Here is a 22,638-nt window from a genome sequence, read left to right on the forward strand (position 1 = left end):
AATTTTGGACGGAGTCCATTGGACATAATGAAATATATAATATAAAAGTGCATAAGTGCTCGATGTACCACAGTGGTGTCCTGAAAGACCAAGGAATCAGTCGCTTCAGTTACTGACGCTTCAGTTATTGATAAGCATAATATGGCTAATCATGCGAACATAGCCAACGCAGTCCAGTATGTTCGAAACGCAGATCCGGAACAGTTCGCACATATCAGAGACGAAGTGTTCGAAGTACTCGAAGAAGTGAACTTCGAAGAACTAATGGATCAAGAGATCGATTCCGACGAAGAAACATTATCGGACGACGCTGGCTATACTAGCGATTTGAGCGAGATTGATACAGATTATGTACAAAGGTTTGTGTCATCATCAGAAATCCGTGCACTAAACAGCCGTACAAAACATTGTATAATCCATTGTTATTATACAACGACGGATGGTGCTTTACGTATATGCAGAATGCATGATACGTTTGAATGAGACTGATATCGCAGGATTGTATCTCATAAGGAAGCACGATGTTGGACATATTTACGCGCTAAGTGGTCAGTCTTGCACAAATTGCAGACTACCAACATACCTTATATTTCCATGCAACAAGTGCCCACAGTGCACACATTGAAAAAACTATTGCGAATAGTATTGTGAATGAATCATATGCAAGTGCTCCGTAGAAGAGTGTGATCTAAAGACTGTAAAAAAAAAGACATGGAAAATCACGAGCGAGTACGCGAATTGTTGGAACAGTGCGGCCGGGTCGCTACTCTGGTGGAATATTTCGCGTGGCTGCAACGATGCGACGAGTGCATCGAGCAGCTTGAAGAACTTTGTCGTGCCAAGCGTCCGCGTCTCGCCGTTGGACACAGACAATCCATGGTGGCGAGGATCGCACGACTCGCGAGTGCAAAAGTGCAATTGGAGCAACGTTTCGTGCACATTGGTGGCGACTACGCGAGTGGCGAGTACGCGAATCGCGACGAAAGATCTCTCATCTGGCGAGAGATCGACGCCGCGTTTGAAAACCGTGTATCGACAGGTGCTGTGATAAACTCTAATCACATTGAGCCGCGACGGTTTTTGGAAGACGCGAAGGAAATAGTGTTCGAGCGTGTGCGAGACGCAGTAGAAAGACACGGTAGCGCAAAAGTGAATACTGCGTTCAATGGCGAGTTTGCGACGAAGGATAAACGTGCCAATAAGAGCATAATTACAAAGAACAGCGAGATATATCGTTGCACCGATATGCACGAGTGGTACGAGCGACACGTCGTCGAGCCTATCCTAGCATCGCTCGAAGAATTCCAGGAACGCGACAGCGGGTGGGCATTGTCGCGAATCCTCAATTTGATAGTGAATGTAAATAAACATAATCCAATGCACGCGGGATGTCACGTCGAAGTGCCACGAGAAATAGTGACGAAACGGGCGGTGATCAGTGTTCATTCGGCAGACAATGCATGTTTCGCGTGGTCGGTGGTCGCCGCTCTGTACCCTGCAGAAACATATGTAAATCGGGAATCGTCATATCCGTATTATACAACTAAATCTCGCAAACATTGAGATTTCCAATGACTTTAAAGGATATTTATAAATTCGAACGGTTAAACGCGGTGTCGATCAACGTGTACGGCATCGAGAATAAACAGGTCCTTCCTCTGCGACTCACCAATGAAAAGAAGGAGAAACACGTCAACATGCTGTACGTGCAAGATCCACGCAATGATGGTATTGGACATTTTGCGTGGATAAAAAACTTATCCCGTCTCGTGAGTTCGCAGATTAGTAGAAAAAAGAACAAGAAATTTTTCTGCGATCGGTAAATATATTAGGTGTTGGAATTAATTCGTAGCGTTTTACAAGTGATGGGAAGTACTTTCATTAATGTATTTTTTAATGCTCATGTGAAATAAATAACATTCTTTCATTAAAAACGCTACGAATTAATTCCAACACCTAATACATGAAAAATTATTATAATTTTCCGTCTCATTAATAAAATAATGGTAATAGTTATAATTTTTTTTCTTTTTTCAGATGCTTGCACTACTTCAATACCAACGAAAAATTGCAGTCGCACGTAATGGACTGCGAAAAGATGAATGACTTCGCTATCAAACTGCCGAGCGTGGACGACAAGTGGCTCGAATTTGAGAACCACTGCAATAAGCAGAGCGCCCCATTCATCGTCTACGCTGATTTGAAGTGCGTTCTACGGAAGATGGAACTTGAAAGGGAAAATGCATCGTCGTCGTCGTACACGCATCAACAGCACGAGGTATTTAGTATAGGATACTACGTGCGATGTTCGTACAACGACGCGTTATCATTGTATCGGTTCCGTCGCGATGAAGATTGCATAACGTGGTTCGCGCGACAACTCAACGATTTGGCTCATCAAGTTAAAAATATAGTATCCGCCAACGTACCCATGGAAACGTTGTCGAAAGAACAATTGGAGGCGTATCGTAGCGCGACGCGTTGCCATATTTGCGAGAAACCGTTCGCACCGGACGATACGCGGGTCCGCGATCATTGTCATCTCACAGGTAGATTCCGTGGTCCAGCGCATGCAAATTGTAATTTAAATTATAAAAATTCATTTTATATTCCGATCGTTTTTCACAATTTATCAGGCTACGACGCACATTTTATAATTAAAGAAATTGCTACCGCGTTCGAAGGACATGTAAATATACTACCGATAACTAAAGAAAAATATATTTCATTCACTAAAAATGTCGATAGCACCAAAGATACAAATGAAAAGAATTTTCGGAAAAATTGCATAAAATTACGATTTATCGATTCTTTAAAATTTCTAAATGCAAGCCTCGATAAATTGACGTCGTTTTTAAGCAGAGACAAATTAAAAATTGTACGTTCCGAATTTCCGACATTATCAGATGAAGAATTTGAATTACTCACACGAAAAGGTGTCTTTCCGTACGAGTACATTGATCGCGTCGAAAAATTGCAGGACACGCGCTTACCACCGCGCGAATTATTTTTCAGTTCGTTGACAGGCGATACAGTATCCGAGAGCGATTACGCTCACGCCGCGAACGTCTGGAAGCGATTCTCCATTCAAACGCTCGGCGAGTACAGTGATCTGTACTTGAAAACTGATGTCTTGTTATTGGCCGACATTTTCGAAAATTTCCGCGAAAGTTGTGTCGCGAGTTACGGTCTCGATCCTGCGCATTACTATACATTGCCTGGTTTCACGTGGGATGCGATGCTAAAACATACGCGTATAAGATTCGAGTTACTCACCGACATCGATATGGTCATGTTCATCGAGCGCGGTATACGCGGTGGTCTCAGTCAATGTTCCGGTAGATACGCACAGGCTAATAACAAGTACATGCATTCGTACGACTCATCGAAACCATCGTCGTACTTGATGTACTACGATGTTAACAATTTATACGGATGGGCGATGTGTCAACCATTGCCATACGCCGAATTTCGATGGGTCGAAGACGCTGCGAATTTTGACGTGAGTACGATCGCTCTGGATTCATCCATCGGTTACATTCTCGAAGTCGATCTCGTCGTATCCACAACATCTACACGATCTGCACACTGACCTGCCGTTCTGTCCGACGCGCGATAAGCCGCCCGGCAAGCGCGAGGCTAAACTTTTAGCGACGCTGTACGATAAACAGCGTTACGTCATCCACTACCGCAACCTGCAGCAATGTACTCGTCACGGTCTTCGCGTAACAAAGATTCATCGAGTACTACAATTCGCGCAATCTCCATGGCTTCGCGATTATATTGAACTCAATACAAATTTCAGAATTCGCGCTAAAAATGATTTCGAGAAAAATTTATATAAATTAATGAACAACGCGGTATTCGGTAAAACTATGGAGAATGTGCGCAACCACGTTGACGTAAAATTATTAACAAAATGGGACGGACGGTACGGTGCGGAGGCAATGATTGCGAAACCGAATTTCCACAGCCGTAGCATCTTTGCGGAAAATTTGATCGCCGTCGAACTGCGCAAACTCGAGGTGAAGTTCAACAAGCCGATTTACGTGGGTATGTGTATATTCGACATATCGAAAGTCTGCTTGTACGAATTTCATCACGAGTATATGTTATCACTATTTCGCGACAAATGTAAAATTATGTACACCGACACGGACAGTCTTGTGTACACTGTCGAGTGCGAGAACGTTTACGAGACTATGAAACGTGATATCGCTAGATTCGACACGAGTGATTATCCGATGGACAACGCGTACGGTATGCCTCTCGCGAACAAAAAAGTACCTGGTCTGATGAAAGACGAAAATAACGGTGTGATAATGACCGAATTCGTTGGTCTCAGAGCGAAGATGTACGCGGTAAGGGTGGACGGCAAGAGAGAAACTAAAAAAGCGAAAGGCGTAAAGGGTAACATCATAGCGCGAACGATAACGTTCGACGATTACACACGATGTTTGAATGAAGAGATCGAAATGACTCGTCGTCAATCGTGTATACGATCTAAACTGCACGATGTGTACACGATATCCGAATCGAAAATCGCTCTGAGTCCATATGATGACAAACGATACGTCGTACCAGACTCGACGGAGACGTTACCGTGGGGGCATTGGCGGATACCTTTGTAATATATATATATGTGTGTGTGTGTGTGTGTGTGTGTGTGTGTGTGTATATATCAACATTTATATCACTATTATATTTTTTCTACATTTTCATACAGTGTACATGTTACTATTATCATTATAATTTACACGTAATGCATTTTTTTTTACATTTATATAAGTATTACTATTACGTTTTATGTAGTATCATTTATTATGTATTACTATTATTTTCATTTCATGTATCATACATTTATATATGTATTTTTATATCTGTATATTACAAAACGAAGATGAATAGGAAGTAATAAAAAATATACTTAGTTTATATACTTATATTGATATATTTTTTATATGTAGAAATAAAATATATGAATCAAAATTTTTATCAAATAACATTGTTTTTGTGTATCCATGAATTGTGTGATCCATCGAATCCCAGCCACTTGACGTACACCTTGTCTCCCTTCCTGCGCAGTACTTTCTCCACGAGATACACGTCTGGATGAGTAGCGCGATGCAACTCGTACTCATAGAACGCTCCAGCGACGGATTTTCCGCAATAATCCTCGAGTAAATAGGTTACAGGATTGGTACGCTGCACCTTAACGATCGTAAACACTTCGGTGGTCCAATTTGACGTGTAACCCTTCTCAAATATCGTTTTGTACTTGCTCACGCGTACCGAATCGCCTATTTTGAATTTTGCAGGACCCACGATCTTTATCGCGCTGTATACCGTGTCCAAGAGTCTTTCGGCGATCGCGGGAGTTACTTCGGCGGGTCGCATGCCGATGGTGCGATGCTTGCGCGCGTTGTAATCTGACAGGAAACGCGGCAACTCGTCGACCCACTTATAATTGCCGTTGAGCGTAAACATCTTCCACATGTCGTTCTTGAGCGTGCGATTGAACCGCTCGACTACTGACGCTTTCAACGTCGAATACGTGGAATAGTGATTAACATTGTGCTTTTTCAAGATTTTCTGCACATCGGCGTTGTAAAACTCTTTCCCCATATCTGTTTGTAAATTTTTTGGACATCTTCTACTCTCTCGAACGATCTCAGCGATAGCGTTAGCCGTCTCGCTTCCACCCTTGCTCTTGAGTGGTACGGCCCACGCGTATTTGCTCAACACATCGATGACGGTGAGTATGTAATGGTGGCCTCTGTTGAAACCTGAGTACGGACGCATCTCAACGACATCAGCCTGCCACAGATCGTCGTATCCCCGAACTATGACGCGCCTTCGCGGAAAATTTCTTCTCGCAGGAGCGTGCAATTCCTCAACGAGTTGACGTCTCTCGGAGCTAATTTTCTCTCTTTTTCTCAGATTTCTTTTTCATGATTCGACGTGTAATACACTGAGTACGAGAAAATAATGTATTTTTCTCGTTGATGTTACTCAACTGAATCGTTTCATGGCTATGCGATTTAATTTATAATAAGACCAGCTTCGCGAAGTTCCTCGATGATCGATAGCATCTCGTTGTTGTGAGCGTTATTGCCTGCTCGGTGCGAAGCGTCGAGCAATTGTAGACGATCCACCAGCTCGTTGGGATCATCCCAGTGCTCGTAATCGATCGCGTTGTCATTCAATGTCATCATTGCATGAGGTAATCCCTTTCCAGATTTCTTCTTCTGTTTCTTGGGTGTGATCGACATCAACGGTGCGATTACGTGTTTGTACTTGTATCCCCTGTTGCTCAATAATCGACCCTGCGAATGGTACTTGTGTTTGTGCGCGTTCGTCACCAACAGGCATGCTCTTGTACTTGTGCATATCGTCTTCCGTGTAGAGAGTATCGTCGGGAATTCTCTTGAAAATCAGCTCGTAAAGACCAGGTGTACCGACGTATCGTACGCCATCGATAATTATGTTGTCCGCATCGAAACGTTTATTGCCAAACATCCTTGTGTAGGTAAATGCCGTACACGTGATCTATACTGCTCTCTTTATCTTGCACTCCCCTCAGGGCAGCCTCGACATACTTTTGCCCCAGTGGGCCCAAGCCGGCTCGTAACGCCTCTCGACCTTCCGACGTTTGCAGCTGATTTTGAATCTTCGTCGCTAGCGAGTCTTCCGTCGTTTCGAAAACATACTCCAACGACTCTATCGTCGGTACGATTTTGGCACATGGTGTGGAGGTTATCGGCTGTGCGCGATCGTGCGATCGATCATTGGATTTATGCAGAGTCGTGGAACGCTCAAACGTCTCATTCGCTTCTTCTGCCTCCTCCTTCTCTTGTTCCTCTTCCTCCTTCCTCTCACGTTTAGAGGCAGACGTTGCATCTTCGTCGCGCGACTCTCTTTTTGTAGCGCGCATGCTGGGGTTGTCGACGAAAAGTCGCAGCGGTTCGATAAGAGGTTTAAAATGTCTGTCCAACGCGATGCCCTCCTCGATTCTACCGGTTTTCAGAGCGCGATGTTTCTTGCGGATCGACTCGCTCGTCTTCTCGATCTCCCTCGCAATTTTTTCACGCTCGCGCACATTCGCCATGTTCGTCTCTGGCTAAGTATCGGTAACGACTGGTCACGTTACGGTATCGCGAACTCGTTAAATCCTTTTCTATATCGTCCGTTTGTGAGCCCACTGTCTTTGTCTATCACTAGAAATCCATATTTTTGCTGCCAACAGTCGCGGCACAACGTGCAAAATTCATCGTACGACATGTCGGTATTCACATGATCGTTGTAAACGTGTTTCAAGTTGGTACCGTCCTGTTTGAACAGGATCAGCAGGTTCGCGTTATCACGTATCAGATGTTTAGGTATCCTCGCGTATGTCTGACAGAGATAGAAGCAGTCGACGTTCGCGTGGCGACCCATCGAAAAGTATTCTCTCACCGCATCCTGCTTGTCACATGCCACGTTATCAAAGATAAAGATAAAATTTGGACGCGCCTCGCTCGGTGGAACGATGTCGTTGTTGTTGGAGAACGTAAAGCCGATTTCGTCAATAGACGCAAACAAATTTTCGAGATATCGATACTTTGGCTGTTGCAACGATTTCGAGTAGACGTACACGTTTTCGAAACGCACGCCATTCGGGCTCTCGAGTAAGCTTATGAGAACGTTGGTTTTACCATAATTCGATGGGCCGCAAATGATCGCACGTATAGTACTCGGCAGCATTTCGCCGTGCTTGCGCTTCTCCACGCTGCCTCCCCATCATTTGCGATTTCGCGTCACAGTTCGTGACGCGTATCGACAACGGTTGCGGCACGAATTTCATGCTCACACTAAGGCTACGCGCTCTCGAACGACTATTTAAAGGCGCGCGAATTTACGAGTCGCGCAGTAGCAAAATGTATCTCGTGCTGTGTCATCCTTTCGACATTCAGGACTTGAACGCTGAGCAGCTGCAGTATATACCGAAGGTTGTACTCTTACGCGTGTACGGTGACTATATCGACTACGTGTGGGACAAGCTTCCGGAACACGTGAAGGCGGATTCGGAGGTTCAAACGTATCGTCGCTGCGACGAGCACTACAATCAGCCGTGGCAGAGGACGCACATCGACGGTCCCGCACCTAAGATAAAGGACTGTAACGAATGTCAGCGTCGGGCGGCAGTCTGTTGAATCGAACGATAAACGCGCTTCCTTTCGAGTTACATATTCTGGGCTACCAGTTTTGCGGCCCGGGCACTCGGCTTACGAAGCGATTAGCCAGAGGTGACGTGGGCATAAATCCGCTGGACGCGGCGTGCCGAGAACACGACATTGCATATTCTCGGAGCAACGATCTCACCGATAGACACGCGGCAGACAAAGTACTCGCCAAGGAGGCGCGGAAACGTGTCACCGCGAGAGATTCGGCTCTGAGCGAGAGAGCTGCCGCTGCTGCCGTTTGGGCAGCGATGAAAGCCAAGACCAAGATCGGCATGGGCATGAAATCAAAAAAGAAGACGACAACGAGGAAGAAGACAACGAAAAAGCGGATACTTCCAACGGCAAAACGAGGTGGTGCGTTACCTTTTCTACCAATGTTGGGCGCGCTCGGGTCCTTGATTGGTGGAGCGGCCAGCGTGGCGAAAGCGGTAAACGATAGCAAAACCGCGCGACGTCAGCTCGAGGAGCTGCAACGTCACGACCGCGCGATGGAACAGGGTCGCGGTCTGTATCTCGCTCCGTACAAATATGGACGCGGACTATATCTCGGCCCCTATAAACGCGGACAGGGTGTAGCAGCGAAGAAAAAAAAACGCCAAAAAGACGATAAAAATGCCCTCGGGTGCAACTACCAACGTGCAATTGGACGTGCTCGCGAGACGTATGTGCGTACCGTACTTTAGAGGTGTCTTCATGCGTAACGCTTTACCGACAAGCGGGGTGCACCGAAACGAAAGCGACATCGTGAATCTGGACGATGCGACCGGGCCGGATACTCACTGGGTAGCATACGCCAAGAGGAACAACCGCGTCATATACTTTGACAGTTTCGGTAATCTTCGACCGCCCAAGGAACTAGTGCGATATTTCGAGAACGGTGCTACGACGATAGAGTACAATCGTACGTCCTATCAGACGTACAATCAGAGCTTCTGCGGTCAAATGTGTCTGCAGTTTCTACAAACGGTAGACGCGCGTGAATTTAAAAAGCTCGACGAGGTGCTGTAAAATCTCAGTATTAGTCGAACGCTTTTTCCGTCATGTCGCTGACACTTACGCTGAGCGGGAAGAGCACCGTCCTCGCGGCGAACTACTTTCCCTCCATAGATTTGAGTGACGGCGATTACGAGCTCGGTCTGGTGATTTTTGAGACTTATCACACGATACCGAATGTAAACGAATCGAACAATAAATTTTATTTTGGCAAAGACGATGCAGAAATTACAATTCCCGAAGGTTCGTACGAAGTGCGAGACATAAATGAATTTTTGAACGTATGATTTTACGGAGACGTTTGCACCGCAACGCACTTGAAACCGTTGACGTAGTGCATGGTGACAACAACAACAACAATAACAACAACAATAACAACAATAGCAACAACAGCAACAACATCAACAACAATGACACTGATGATGATAATTGTGAGGGTGGAGAATACCCGATTACGCTCCGGGCAAACTACAACACGATGAGATGCGAGATTAAATGTGCATACAGAATAAACTTTGGCAAGCCCAACAGCATTGGATCGCTGCTGGAATTCTCGTCGAAGCGTATGCTGCGACCGCGAAAATGGCACGAATCGAACAGGTCGATCAACATAATGAACGTAAACGTTATCCGCGTAGAGTGACTGTAACGTGACCGCGGGCGCGTACAGCAACGGCAAATGCGCGCACACGATACACGAATTTTCGCCGAGCGTGCCACCAGGATATAAGATATCGGAGAGGCCGACGCAGATCATTTCCTGCCGATCACGGTATGGAACATTACGGATCTAACGATACGCGTCGTCGACCAGAACGGACGATTGCTCGATTTTCGCGGAGAGGAGATCACCGTCAGATTGCACGTGCGACAGCGACAGCGAGCGTGAGATGCTCGTATTGAACGGAGTGGAGCGCACGCAGAGAGATAACGCATTCTTTACAAAGCTGGTAACATCACCGCTCGATAACGCTCGCTCATCCAACTGCGTCAGCAAGAAGAAGCTCAGTGCGTCGAACGTTAAATTTTTACAATCTTTGGGATTCGTGGTGCGCAACTTTTAAGATGACTGATATCTTAAACATTAAAGATGAGCCGATCTTTGACGATCGCATCGTCAAGATTGAGACTCACACGTACAATCCATTCGCTAATACAACATTCGGGTACAGTGACGAAATAAGAATACCTATACAGCAACAGGATCTGTACACACTGCCGTACGAAAGCTTTCTATATGTCGAGGGAAAACTGACGAAGAACAAAGCTGTCCAGGATGCTCATGTGGCATTGGCAAATAATTGTGTCGCGTTCATATTCGATGAGATTCGATATGAACTCAATGGTGTGGAGATTGATCGTAATAGAAATGTGGGTATAACTAGCACGTTCAAAAACTATGTAACAGTGTCATCCGACAGAAGCGTGATTCTACGGAATGCCGGCTGGGATGCGCAGACTACTGCAGCCGGATATTTTAATTTCTGTGTACCGCTCTACGTACTGCTGGGATTTTGCGAAGATTACAAACGCGTGGTGATTAACGCTCGTCACGAGTTGATTTTAATACCAGCGCGCAACGACAACAATTGTCTGACGGGAGATCCGGCGGTAGAGCCAACACTCGAATTATTCAAAGTACAGTGGCGAATGCCGCATGTGTTATTGAGCGAGATAAATAAGCTGTCGATGCTGCGTGGAGAGCGGACGATATCTGAGCATGGCTTTTCGCTCGTGGGATTTGTACGAATTTCCATTCTTGCAGAGCACAACCAAGCATTCGTGGGCTATCAAGACGGCTACTCAGCTCGAGAAGCCGCGCTACGTTATTTTCGCTATGCAAACAGGTCGAAAAAACATCATGTCCGAGGATGTAAGTCGATTCGACGACTGCAAATTAACCAATGCGAAACTTTACCTGAATTCGGAATGTTATCCGTACGATGACTTGAATCTGGATTTTGACAAAAACAGATGTGCGATTCTGTACGAATTGTACGCGCGTTTCTGCAAGGGCTACTACGGATACGAGTATCTCGAGCCGAGTCTCACCTTTACAACTTTTTTACGTTATGGTCCATTCGTGATCATCGATTGCTCTCGACAGAACGAATCAATCAAGAGTGGCACCGTGGACGTGCGATTAGACTTTGAATGTAAAGAGGATGTACCTGCAAATACAACAGCCTATTGTCTCATCATACACGATCGCGTGATTCAGTATAATCCATTGATCAACGTTGTGCGCAAAATCACCTAAGTGCACCTCTAACACGATAAGATCTACGATACGACCACAATCGACTGCAGGCTTCTCGACAACATGCTCATGCCAACGTTCGTGGATCTGCAAGGATTCATCGTTAATAAGAAATTTATCATGAAGGAAGTGGCGGTGCTGAAACAGGGGACCGTTCTCACGCATTACATTTTTACGAGTCCTGTGCCATGGAAACTTTTGACAAGATCCGACAGGTTTTGCGCCTCCTGGTTGATTGCTTATCACCATGGATTGCAATGGGAAGACGGGACGATCCCGTACAAAGAGGCGAAACGTCTGATCACAGCAGCTGTATTTGAAGATGATGCTATCGTGTACCTTAAGGGACGCGAAAAACGAACGTGACTGTGGAACTTGCTTTTGGACGATGAGCGAGAACGCATTTACATTGAGACCCTGGATGCAGTTTACGAAGACATGGAATCTTTATCTAATCTAGATGTTACTAATATTATACGATGTGGACAACATGTTAAGAATTGCGCGTTACAAAATGTTTTGAAAATATATAACTGGTGGTTGCAAAAGAATTTTTTAAATAAAAATACATTAACATATTTATTATGTATTTCTTTTCCCTTCCTTTGTAATGTATAAACGTATGTATAAACGTACGTATGTGTGTATAAACATATGTACGTATGTATAAACGTATGTACGTATGTATAAACGTATGTATGTATGTATGTATAAACGTATGTATAAACGTATGTATAAACGTATGTATAAACGTATGTATAAACATATGTATAAACGTATGTATGTATGTACGTGTGTATAAACGTATGTATAAATTCGTGACAAAGAAAATACGTAGAAAGACTTGATAAAACGTGTCGCAACATGTTCGAAATTTTTGGAAAAGAGGGGGGAGAACCTATCTTCTCTCATCGATTCCAGAAGTATTACCATTTACACGGATGCAATCAGTCTTACGATACCCCGCTTGTACGAGCGGTCGAAAAAAAATGTACGCTAAAGAGAATAGTGCATCGTACGATGTGAAGAAGGAATATAACATGTAAGTTCCAACGTTCTATACATAAAAGAAACGTTTTTTAACATTATGTATGTACACAATACGGAGCATCGTGCAGTGCGTTTACTGTGCAGACGTTACGATCTGACGAATATGGGTTACAAATTTTTGGAAATTGGAATCAACGTTGGCCCACCGAGTTACGTGGAGATCGTCCTTGGAGATCATCGCGGACACGAACTATCGCTGTCTCTCGAAACGTGGAAGAGCCTCTACGAGCAGCGAGGAAATATTTACAAGTTGTTTCGAAATGAATACAAGGATAATTTTATAAGCGTTGGACCGCCAATCGTCAGTGTTTTCATGCTGAACTATGCTACAATCGTACGTCTCGATTCTTCATCGGTATGATGACCGAATTATGATGACCGAAACGACGCTACGCCGTATGTTTGACTTTAACGGGTGTGTCGATGTAACGTTCGAACGATTAGCTCGACTCGTCGATACGGTAGATACCAAGTATACGCGATTCTCCAACATCGCATCTGAGAACATTATATGTGATAGCGACATCTTCAATGGACAGCAGCTCATTGATTGTGAATTATTAACTTTAGTTTTTAATAAGTACGAAAACCGATGTAATAAGGTGTAAATAAAACATTTTTTGTTCGCCTTATTTCATGTGTATTGTCTTTTACTTCCCATCCTTTGCCTCGACGCGCCAGGAAAAACCATAAAAATTGAAAAAACTGTATCATACAAAAGAAACTCGTACTCTATTATTTCTATTAATTCTTCCATCCTTTCTTCACTCGTAGCACGCGCGCTCTATCTTTCTCTAACATGCAAGCCTTTATTATCGATACATTTTTAAAGAAAAGAAAAATATGTCATGGTCAAATTCAAACCTTTATTATCAATACATTTTTTAAAGAAAAACATGGTCAAATTTTGATAACAAAAAAAGGAGCCCTATTGTGTAGGAGCCCTATTGTGTAGGAGCTTAGACCTTTCCCCCTCTTTCCCCCGCGTTAGGTATTCCCCGCGCCTACAAGTACTTCTCCGCACCCCGCATTCCCCTCTAGCCCCATGGCTTAGAACCCGCCTTATATGTTATATCCTCTCTCCCTTTATATGCTTACTAATTTTAAAATAATTATAGCTTCAATTTATTCTTCAATCAAGATGAATAATGTATACAAAAATTTTTTCTTGATTAATATATTTTATTTTTTATTCAATTACTATTTTATCATTAATTTTTATTTTATTATTATTTAAAATATTTAAAATTTCTTCTATTACATCCAATATTAATTTTAATCTAATATTTTTATTTATATTATTTAATATTGCTGGTTTACCACCTCTTCTATATTTTTCATAAAATGATTTATGATAATGATTCAATTATTTTATCTATAAAATTAAATAATTTATTTATTAATTAATAATTTAGTAATAGTTATTAATTAATTAATTGATTAAGATAATTTATTAATTATCTTAATTTTAATAATACTTAGATCCTTATTTATATTATTTATTTATATTATAATAATATATTATTTTATTCAATATTTTTATTTAAATTAAAATAAATATTAAAGTAAATCATGAAAATAATAATATTTATTTATTATTACCTCTTTTTATTTATTATTACTCATTTTTATCATCTATTATTGTTCACACAAAGAAGAACATTTTTATTTTATTTTAATCATCCGACTGTTGTATTTAACTCAACTAAATGTAAATTTGCTTCTTAAGAAGATTTTTAATTACTGAAGATGGCCAGATTGTGGCCGAAACGTTTAATTGTTTATTGATTGATACACGTATTAATTACACGAGCATTGACATGTGTGAATTATTGTAATTTTTCGATTTCATTAAATTTAACTTTGGAGTAAATGCAAGTTTGCTTTTGAAGAAATGCGTGCGAACTTACAGAGCGAATTTATATACTAGATTACAAATATAATTCCTTAAATCGTGCATAAAAGAACAATTAATTCTAATTCATATGTATAAGCTTATATGTAAAGATAACAACAAATTATTTCGGTCTTCGAGGGAAAGAATTGACAGAATTAAACACATATTTATATTTAAATATTCACGTGTAGAACTACAAGACGCCTACAAACATCTAGGCCAAACTAAATTTGAATTACTCAGTATGTGCAGAAAAATTGAAAATAATTTACCTCATAACATAGCATTTTCATTCTTTCGAAGACAGGAAATTAATTTCAACATCATGTGGAAAAAAGAACAGATTAGAATTGCCAAAAAAATCTCAAATTTGCGGGCTGAACATACTCGACAAGAAATTTTAAAAATTAATAACATTAGTTACAACATTTCACGAAAGGTTGAGTCTGAAGTGGGTGTTGTTGCTTCCGTTCCGCCTTCAAAATTTAATACAGTTTTGACTAAGGTTACGAATTCAAATAAAATTTACTCAGGTTACAATATTAACATCACTCCGGACATATTTAACGAGTCGTTTGACATACGTAACATTAACGAACATTGGCTAATAAATTTAAGCAATATTAACATCTCTGATAAAGCCATAATGGTATTACAGCTAGCTTTGCTAGGTCAGCATTTTAATTTACCTAACAATTTGGTGAATAAGGAGGTTATTACATGTGAGTTTATCAAACATGTGGAAGGTAACCTTTTCAAATCTGACACAAGCAAAAATATTAGAAATGAAACGGTTCAGATTTTAAAATCTATTAATAAATGTAATATCAAATCGTTTGAAAACACTGTCTTGAGTGAAGATGTAGCGGAAGTGAAGAGACTGATCTCAGAAAATACAGATATCTTAATCACTAGAGCTGATAAAGGAAATACCACTGTAGTTTTGAACCGTGATAGTTACAAGGAAAAAATATATGACATTCTCAATGATCATTCCACATACATTTTAATTAAAAAAGATCCTACTAATAAAATTACCTCAGAAATCGGAAATTTATTAAAATATTGGAAAAGCAAAGGTTATATTGATTCAAATGTATATAAAAAATTGTATGTTTCTGACGATGAACCAGGATATATGGGCTGCCAAAAATTCATAAGGAGGGTCACCCTCTAAGAATTATTGTTAGTTGTATTAATAGCGCTTTTTATCCTTTAGCGACCTTTCTAAAAACCATATTGGAGAAGAATATAGTCAATAATTTTGGTTATGTAAAAAACAGCTTAGACTTAGTCTAAAAACTTAATGGCAAAACTATGGATATGGATTTTAGTATTGTATCCTTTGATGTTGTTTCCATGTACACGAATATTCCGACTGAATTAGTTATAAGAAGTATTGAACGTAGGTGGAATGACATTGGTAATGTGACTTCAATTCCTCTGCATGAATTTATCAAAGCGGTTACGACCATAATTGATTCCACTTTTTTCGTGTTTGACAATAAAATATTTAAACAGATTTTCGGCTTGCCAATGGGTTCTCCTTTGTCTCCGATACTCGCTAATATGGTTTTACAAGATTTGGAAGAAGAAATCATTGCCAAGAATAATATTGGTTTATCTTTTTATTTTCGTTATGTGGATGACATCTTATTAGCCGTGCATAAAGAGAGAGTTGATGATTTTTTGGAATTGTTCAACACATATCACGAAAAACTAAAATTTACTGTTGATTATGGTGACGAAAATAGTATAAATTTCTTAGACGTTAAATTAATGAAACAAGAAGGAAAGATAATCTTTGATATCTATAAAAAACCCACTAATTCGGGAAGATATTTAAACTTTTTTTCAAATCCATTAATACATAAAAGAGGTGTTATCATCGGTCAACTTGATAGAATTATATTTTTGTCTCATCCTAAATTCCAGGAAAAAAACATTGTTGAATTAATTAATGTATTCTTGTGTAATGGTTATCCGTTGAAATTTGTTTTCTCCACTATAAACAACAGAATTAAAACATTAGCGAATAGACTTAACTTGGAGGAGAACCGTTTAGATAACAATTCGAACTTTATTTCTAAAAAATTTTTCACGATATCATATCTTGGTGGTGTATCTGAAAAGTTCAAAAAACTTTTACATATTCATGGGTTTAATACAGCCTATAAACCTATGAATACAATGAACAAGTTTATTAAGACGGGTAAAGATTCTCTTTCCAAGTTTGAAAAAAGCGGATTAGTCTACAAAATAAACTGTCAAAACTGCGAATCATCATACGTAGGCCAAACTAAACGAAAATTAAAAACTCGGATAAAGGAACATAAAGCGGATGTAAGGAAACCGTCTTCTGAGATCTCTGTTGTTTTGCATCATCGTCTTAGCGGGATGCATGACTTGGATTGGGAGAATATAGAAATTTTAGACACAGAACAATCCTTGATTAAAAGAAGAATTTCAGATATGATACATATAAAAAAAAAACAAACAAGAGATATCAATAAGCAAAGTGACACAAGCAAAGGAAGGTTTGCCTGATATTTATCTTCCTTTTCTTAGGTAGGTTCTCCTTTTCTTTCAATAATTGTTCTGGAATTTTCGAGAATGTCGTCTCGGTATATAAATAGTGGTAAAATACATAGTAACAACACACAATGTCACGACTAAACTTTAAGTGTGCAAAATTGATATTTGAGATCCACCGCTTAGTTTTTTGGCTGTAAAACAGGTAACGCGTCTATGCTTTATATTTCGAGTATGAGAGATTAACGTTATACAATTTTATTCTGATTAGAACTTGGAAATTCTTGTTCTACATTGTCCGGATATAGAAACTGGCGTTGTAAGATGCATTACCGTACGATGCATCTTCACACAAAGAAGAACATTTTTATTTTATTTTAATCATCCGACTGTTGTATTTAACTCAACTAAATGTAAATTTGCGTCTTAAGAAGATTTTTAATTACTAAAGATGGCCAGATTATGGCCGAAACATTTAATTGTTTATTGATTGATATGTTGTATTGATAAACGCTTAAAAAATTTTTTATTGATGAAAGTTTGATTATCACAACCGACAACTTGTGCTGTTTTTTATGTTCTTTGTTTTCTATTATTGTTTTAATTTAAATTTATTTAAATTTAAGTTATAATTTACACTTTAAACCTTCAAAGTTTAAAAAATAATTTGTTTATAAGTCTTATTATATTTTATCTACTTATTAATTATATTTATTAATTATTTAATTATTTATTATATTTATAATATACATAATTATATATTATTTAAATTATCTATAAAATTTTCAAATTTGCAATTTAATATTTTCTTTCAAATTATAATATATTTATATATTATTTTATTTATTATTTACTTATTAAATTTAAGTATAATTTCTTTTTAATTTAACTTTTAATGTTAGAAATTTTTAAAATAAATTTCTTAAATAAATTTGCAATTTATTATTAGGTGTACAAATAAGTTTCCGCCGTTTGACAAAAGATGGAGCCACTAGCAAGCTATGGTTAAAATTGTCTAATGTAAAACATTGTATCGTAAGGTTGGACATCAGTCAATAACATAATCTTAAAATATTAGTGATTTTGTATCAGCATTATATATTTTTTTTTGTGCGAAAATGCCGAGTTTTGAGCCGAATAAGCGTCATTTGCGGGAACTTTTGATTTACTTCTTTAATTTGAAGAAATCTGCAGCTGAGACATCGATTGCTTGTAGAAGCATATGGTGAGGCTGCCTTAAGTGAGAGAAGTTGTCGTGAATGGTTTCAAAAATTTAAGAACGGTGAATTTGACGTCGAAGACAAAGAACGTAGCGGGAGGCCGAAAATGTACGAAGACGCGGAATTGGAAGCATTATTGAATGAAGATTCGTGCCAAACGCAAAAAGAACTTGCACTTACATTTTGACTTACATCAATAAAATATCGTTCTTTCACAATAAATGCTTAATTTTTGATAAAAAACGGCGGAAACTTATTTGTATACCTAAATCAGACATAAGATTTTTATCTACTATACTTCAACTTATTTCATTTATATACTATTTATTTCATTTCTTTTGTCTATAAAGATTTTACTTTTTATTTTATTTCTATCTTAATTTCTCTCTCTATTATACATAATATTAAATACATATATGTATATATGTATATGATATATATGTGTATATATATGTATATATATATATATATATATATATATATATATATATATATGTATATATACGTATATATATTTTCACATATGAGTAAATGATTATTTTCTACAAATTATAAAGATATTGGAATTCTTTATTTTATATTAGCTATTTGATCTGGTAAAATTGGATCAGCAATAAGTGTGATCATCCGATCACACTTATTGCTGATCCAATTTTAGGTTATCCAGAATTAGGATCTTGTAGAAGTTCAATTAATAATTATCAAATTTACAATTCTTTAATTACAAATCATGCTTTTATTATAAATTTTTTTATTGTTGTACCTTTTATAATTGGAGGATTTCGAAATTTGTTAGTTCCCCTTAAACTAGGCTCTCCTGATTAGCTTACCCCCGAATAAGTAATATAAAATTTTGACTTTTACCGTCATCTCTTACTCTTCTTATTTTAAGAAATTTTTTATACTTAGGAACCGGCGTATGATGAACCCTTTATCCCCCCCCCCCTTATATCTAATATATTTCATAGAGGACCATCAATTGATTTAACTATTTTTTCTCTCCATATTGCAGGAATATCTTCAATTTTAGGGGCAATTAATTTTATTTTTACAATTTTAAATATACATCAATAATTCTCTCATTATATAAAATTCTTCTCCTAGTTTGATCAATTCTTATCGCTGTAGTATTATTACTTCTTTCTCTTTTCGTTCTTGTTGGAGCCATTACCATACTTTTAACAGATCGAAACTTAAATACCTCCTTTTTTGACCCATCTGGAGGTGGAGACCCTATATCAATATTTATTTTGATTTTTCAGACTTCCTGTTTATATTTTAATCCTTCCAGGATTTAGATTAATTTCTATTATTATTATAAACAAAAGAGGTAAAAAAAAAACTTTTGGATCATTAGGAATAACATTACAATCCGAAGCGCCACTACGGTCTAAGTATTAAGATGTTGAACTAATATATATATTATTCAAACGAATGAATTAATTTCAGAAATAATAATTACGTGTCGATATGGTTGTCGACATTAACGCAATTAATCTGAAATGTAATAATCCCCCCAAAATTCCCCAAATTAATCTTAAAAAACTGTAATAAAAACTGTAATTTTGGGGAATTTTGGGGGGATTATTACATTTCAGATTAATTGCGTTAATGTCGACAACCATATCGACACGTAATTATTATTTCTGAAATTAATTCATTCGTTTGAATAATATATATATTAGTTCAACATCTTAATACTTAGACCGTAGTGGCGCTTCGGATTGTAATGTTATTTAATATAAACGGTCTTGTTTCCTATCTTATTCATTAGGAATAATTTACGCTAAAATTGTTATTGGATTCTTAGAATTCATTGTATGAGTCCATCATATATTTACTATTGATCTTGATATAGATACATTTCCGCTACTATAATTATTGCAATTCTCATAGATATTAAAATTTTTAGATGAATTTCTACTCTCCATGGCATAAAAATTAACTATAACCCTCCTCCCACCCTACTATGATCAATAGAATTTATTTTTCTATAATATTTTCAAGAGAGGATTTACAGGAATTATTTTTTCAAATTCTTCTATTGATATTATTCTCTATGATACTTACTACGTATAAGTTCATTTCCATTATGTATTATCAATAGCAGTATTCTCTATTATTCATTCACTGATTCCCTCTAATCTCCGGATTTAGATTAAATAATTTCTATTTAAATATTCAATTTATCTCTTTATTTATTGGAGTTAACTTAACCTTCTTCTCTCAACATTTTCTTGGACTTAGAGGTATGCCACGTCGTGTTATTCAGATTTTCCTGATTCATTTTTATCTTAAAATATTATTTCATCTATTGGATCTTTAATCTCTATTTTAAGATTATCATTTCTATTATTTATTATTTGAGAAGTTTATCTAAAAAACGATTTATTATTAACATATTCATTCTTAATTCTTTAATAGAATGATTAAACAAATTCCCTTCTCTAAATCATATTTTTTCAGAAATTCTCTCAATTAAAAAAAAATTATCTTAGTTTTACTCTAATATTTATATTATTATATATTATACATAATACATAAAATTTTTATTTAATATGGCAAACTTAAAGTGCATTGGATTTAAACTCCAACTATAAAGATTTTTAATTAAAAATTCTTTTATTAAAAATTAATACTTATTTTAATATAAAAAAATAATTATTATTTATACATATATATATATATATATATATATATAATCAAAAACATATTTAATTTAATTAAATAACTTTATATTTAAAAAATTTTTATTATTTTTATATTATATTTTATAACATTATATACAAATTATATAATTTTTAAAAAATTTTATTTAATTATTAAATTAAATGTATTTTTAACATTATATTTTATTTAATCGTTTAATATTATATATACTTAATTTATTATTTTATTAGGTGTTGGAATTAATTCGTAGCGTTTTACAAGTGATGGGAAGTACTTTCATTAATGTATTTTTTAATGCTCATGTGAAATAAATAACATTCTTTCATTAAAAAACGCTACGAATTAATTCCAACACCTAATATATATATATTTTTTATTATTATATTTTTTATTATTTTATATATATTCTTTATTATTATTTTATATATACTTAATTTTTATTTTTAAATCATTTAAATCATTAAATGACTGAATAAAAAGTATTGATCTTTTAAATCAAATTATAATAGATTAAATTGAACCTATTTTTAATGAAAAGAATTAGTTAAAATATAAAACATTAAATTATCATTTTAAAAATATTAAATAAATAATATTCTTTTATTCCTCAAATAATATTAGGAGTACAAATTAATTCGGTCCGTTTTTTTGTGTCCAAAAATGCATTTATTTCAAAACAAAATGAATGAACAGATTAATTAAAGTATTGTCCATCGCTGGCTACTACTTTTTGCTATCTCTAGGCAATTTTTCATCTCGAAAAAATGACTCGTCTTTGGAGGCGATCCAATTTTGGAGCCAATTTTCGATTTCTGCGAAAGAAGTGACTTGCTGCATCCTTCCAACAACCAGTAATCAGAAGGAGCAATGTCCGGAGAATACGGCGGTAAAACATCTCATTTGAGCGTTTCCAAATATTTTTTTTACGACTTTTGCGACATGAGGCTGAGCGTTGTCATGAAGAAAAATAACTTTATCATGTCTTTGCTCGTATTCCGGCCGTTCTTCTCGCACGGCTCAAATGAATCAATTATAGCCAATACCGACCCATATTTCGCCCATAATCGCCAGGTTTCAGCAGCTCATAGTAAAACACCCTTTTGGTCTCACCAGATACAGAGCATGATCTTCGAACCATGAATGTTCGGCTTTGGTGTTGATGTCGATGGCAACGATTGACTGAGCTTAACGTAGTATTTTTTCTTCTTGGGGTTATCATAGAATATCCACTTCTCATCTCCAGTCACAATCCGATGCAAAAAACCTTTTTTTTTGTTGCCTTTGAATCAGCTGTTCGCAAGTGAAAAATCGTCTTTCAACATCTCTCGGTTTCAGTTCATAAGGCACCCAATTTCCTTGTGTTTGAATTATTCCCATGGCTCTTAAAGGTGCAGAAACGGCTTGTTGAGTTACTCCCAATGATTCTGCAAACTCCTCTTGCGTTTGACTCTGATCTTCTTTGAGTAATGTCTCTAATTCTTTGTCTTCGAATTTTTTTGGCTGTCCAGAGCGAGTCTCTTCAACGCTGAAATCTCCATCCTTGAAACGTCGAAACCATTCCCTACATGATTTATTAGTTGGAGCAATGTCACCATAAACTTCGACAAGCATTCGATGGGCTTCAGCTGCACTTTTCTTTCAATTAAAGCAGAAAATTAGAACCTCTCGCAAATGCTGCTTGGTTAACACAAAATTCGACATTTCAAACACAGTAAAAATCAAGGTTTTTGTATGAAACTCAAAGCGATATAAACTGAATATTATTAGCAGATGTCTAACCTCTCTGAAAACGCC

General features: G+C 37.5%; 3 protein-coding genes and 1 pseudogene across 3 annotated transcripts; all 4 read left to right on the plus strand.

Annotated features, from left to right (window-relative positions):
- The first annotated feature begins 711 nt into the window (after positions 1-711).
- On the plus strand, positions 712-1,952 carry LOC147910857 (uncharacterized; annotated as a pseudogene).
- A 12-nt stretch (positions 1,953-1,964) lies between these two features.
- Positions 1,965-3,810, plus strand: LOC147910858 (uncharacterized). The gene has a single exon (XM_087405540.1). It carries the CDS (start codon positions 2,084-2,086, stop codon positions 3,590-3,592), a length of 1,509 nt encoding a protein of 502 aa, XP_087261666.1. The 5' UTR covers positions 1,965-2,083; the 3' UTR covers positions 3,593-3,810.
- A 38-nt stretch (positions 3,811-3,848) lies between these two features.
- LOC147910859 (uncharacterized) lies at positions 3,849-4,636 on the plus strand. The gene has a single exon (XM_087405560.1). The coding sequence runs from the start codon at positions 3,849-3,851 to the stop codon at positions 4,629-4,631; it is 783 nt and encodes a 260-aa protein (XP_087261686.1). The 3' UTR covers positions 4,632-4,636.
- A 3,528-nt stretch (positions 4,637-8,164) lies between these two features.
- On the plus strand, positions 8,165-8,962 carry LOC147910860 (uncharacterized). Its single transcript, XM_087405567.1, has one exon. The coding sequence runs from the start codon at positions 8,165-8,167 to the stop codon at positions 8,903-8,905; it is 741 nt and encodes a 246-aa protein (XP_087261693.1). The 3' UTR covers positions 8,906-8,962.
- The last annotated feature ends 13,676 nt before the right edge of the window (positions 8,963-22,638 follow it).

Source organism: Acromyrmex echinatior, chromosome 1, assembly GCF_024713525.1.
Source record: "Acromyrmex echinatior isolate Ae372 chromosome 1, ASM2471352v2, whole genome shotgun sequence".
Taxonomy (NCBI): Eukaryota; Metazoa; Arthropoda; class Insecta; order Hymenoptera; family Formicidae; genus Acromyrmex; species Acromyrmex echinatior.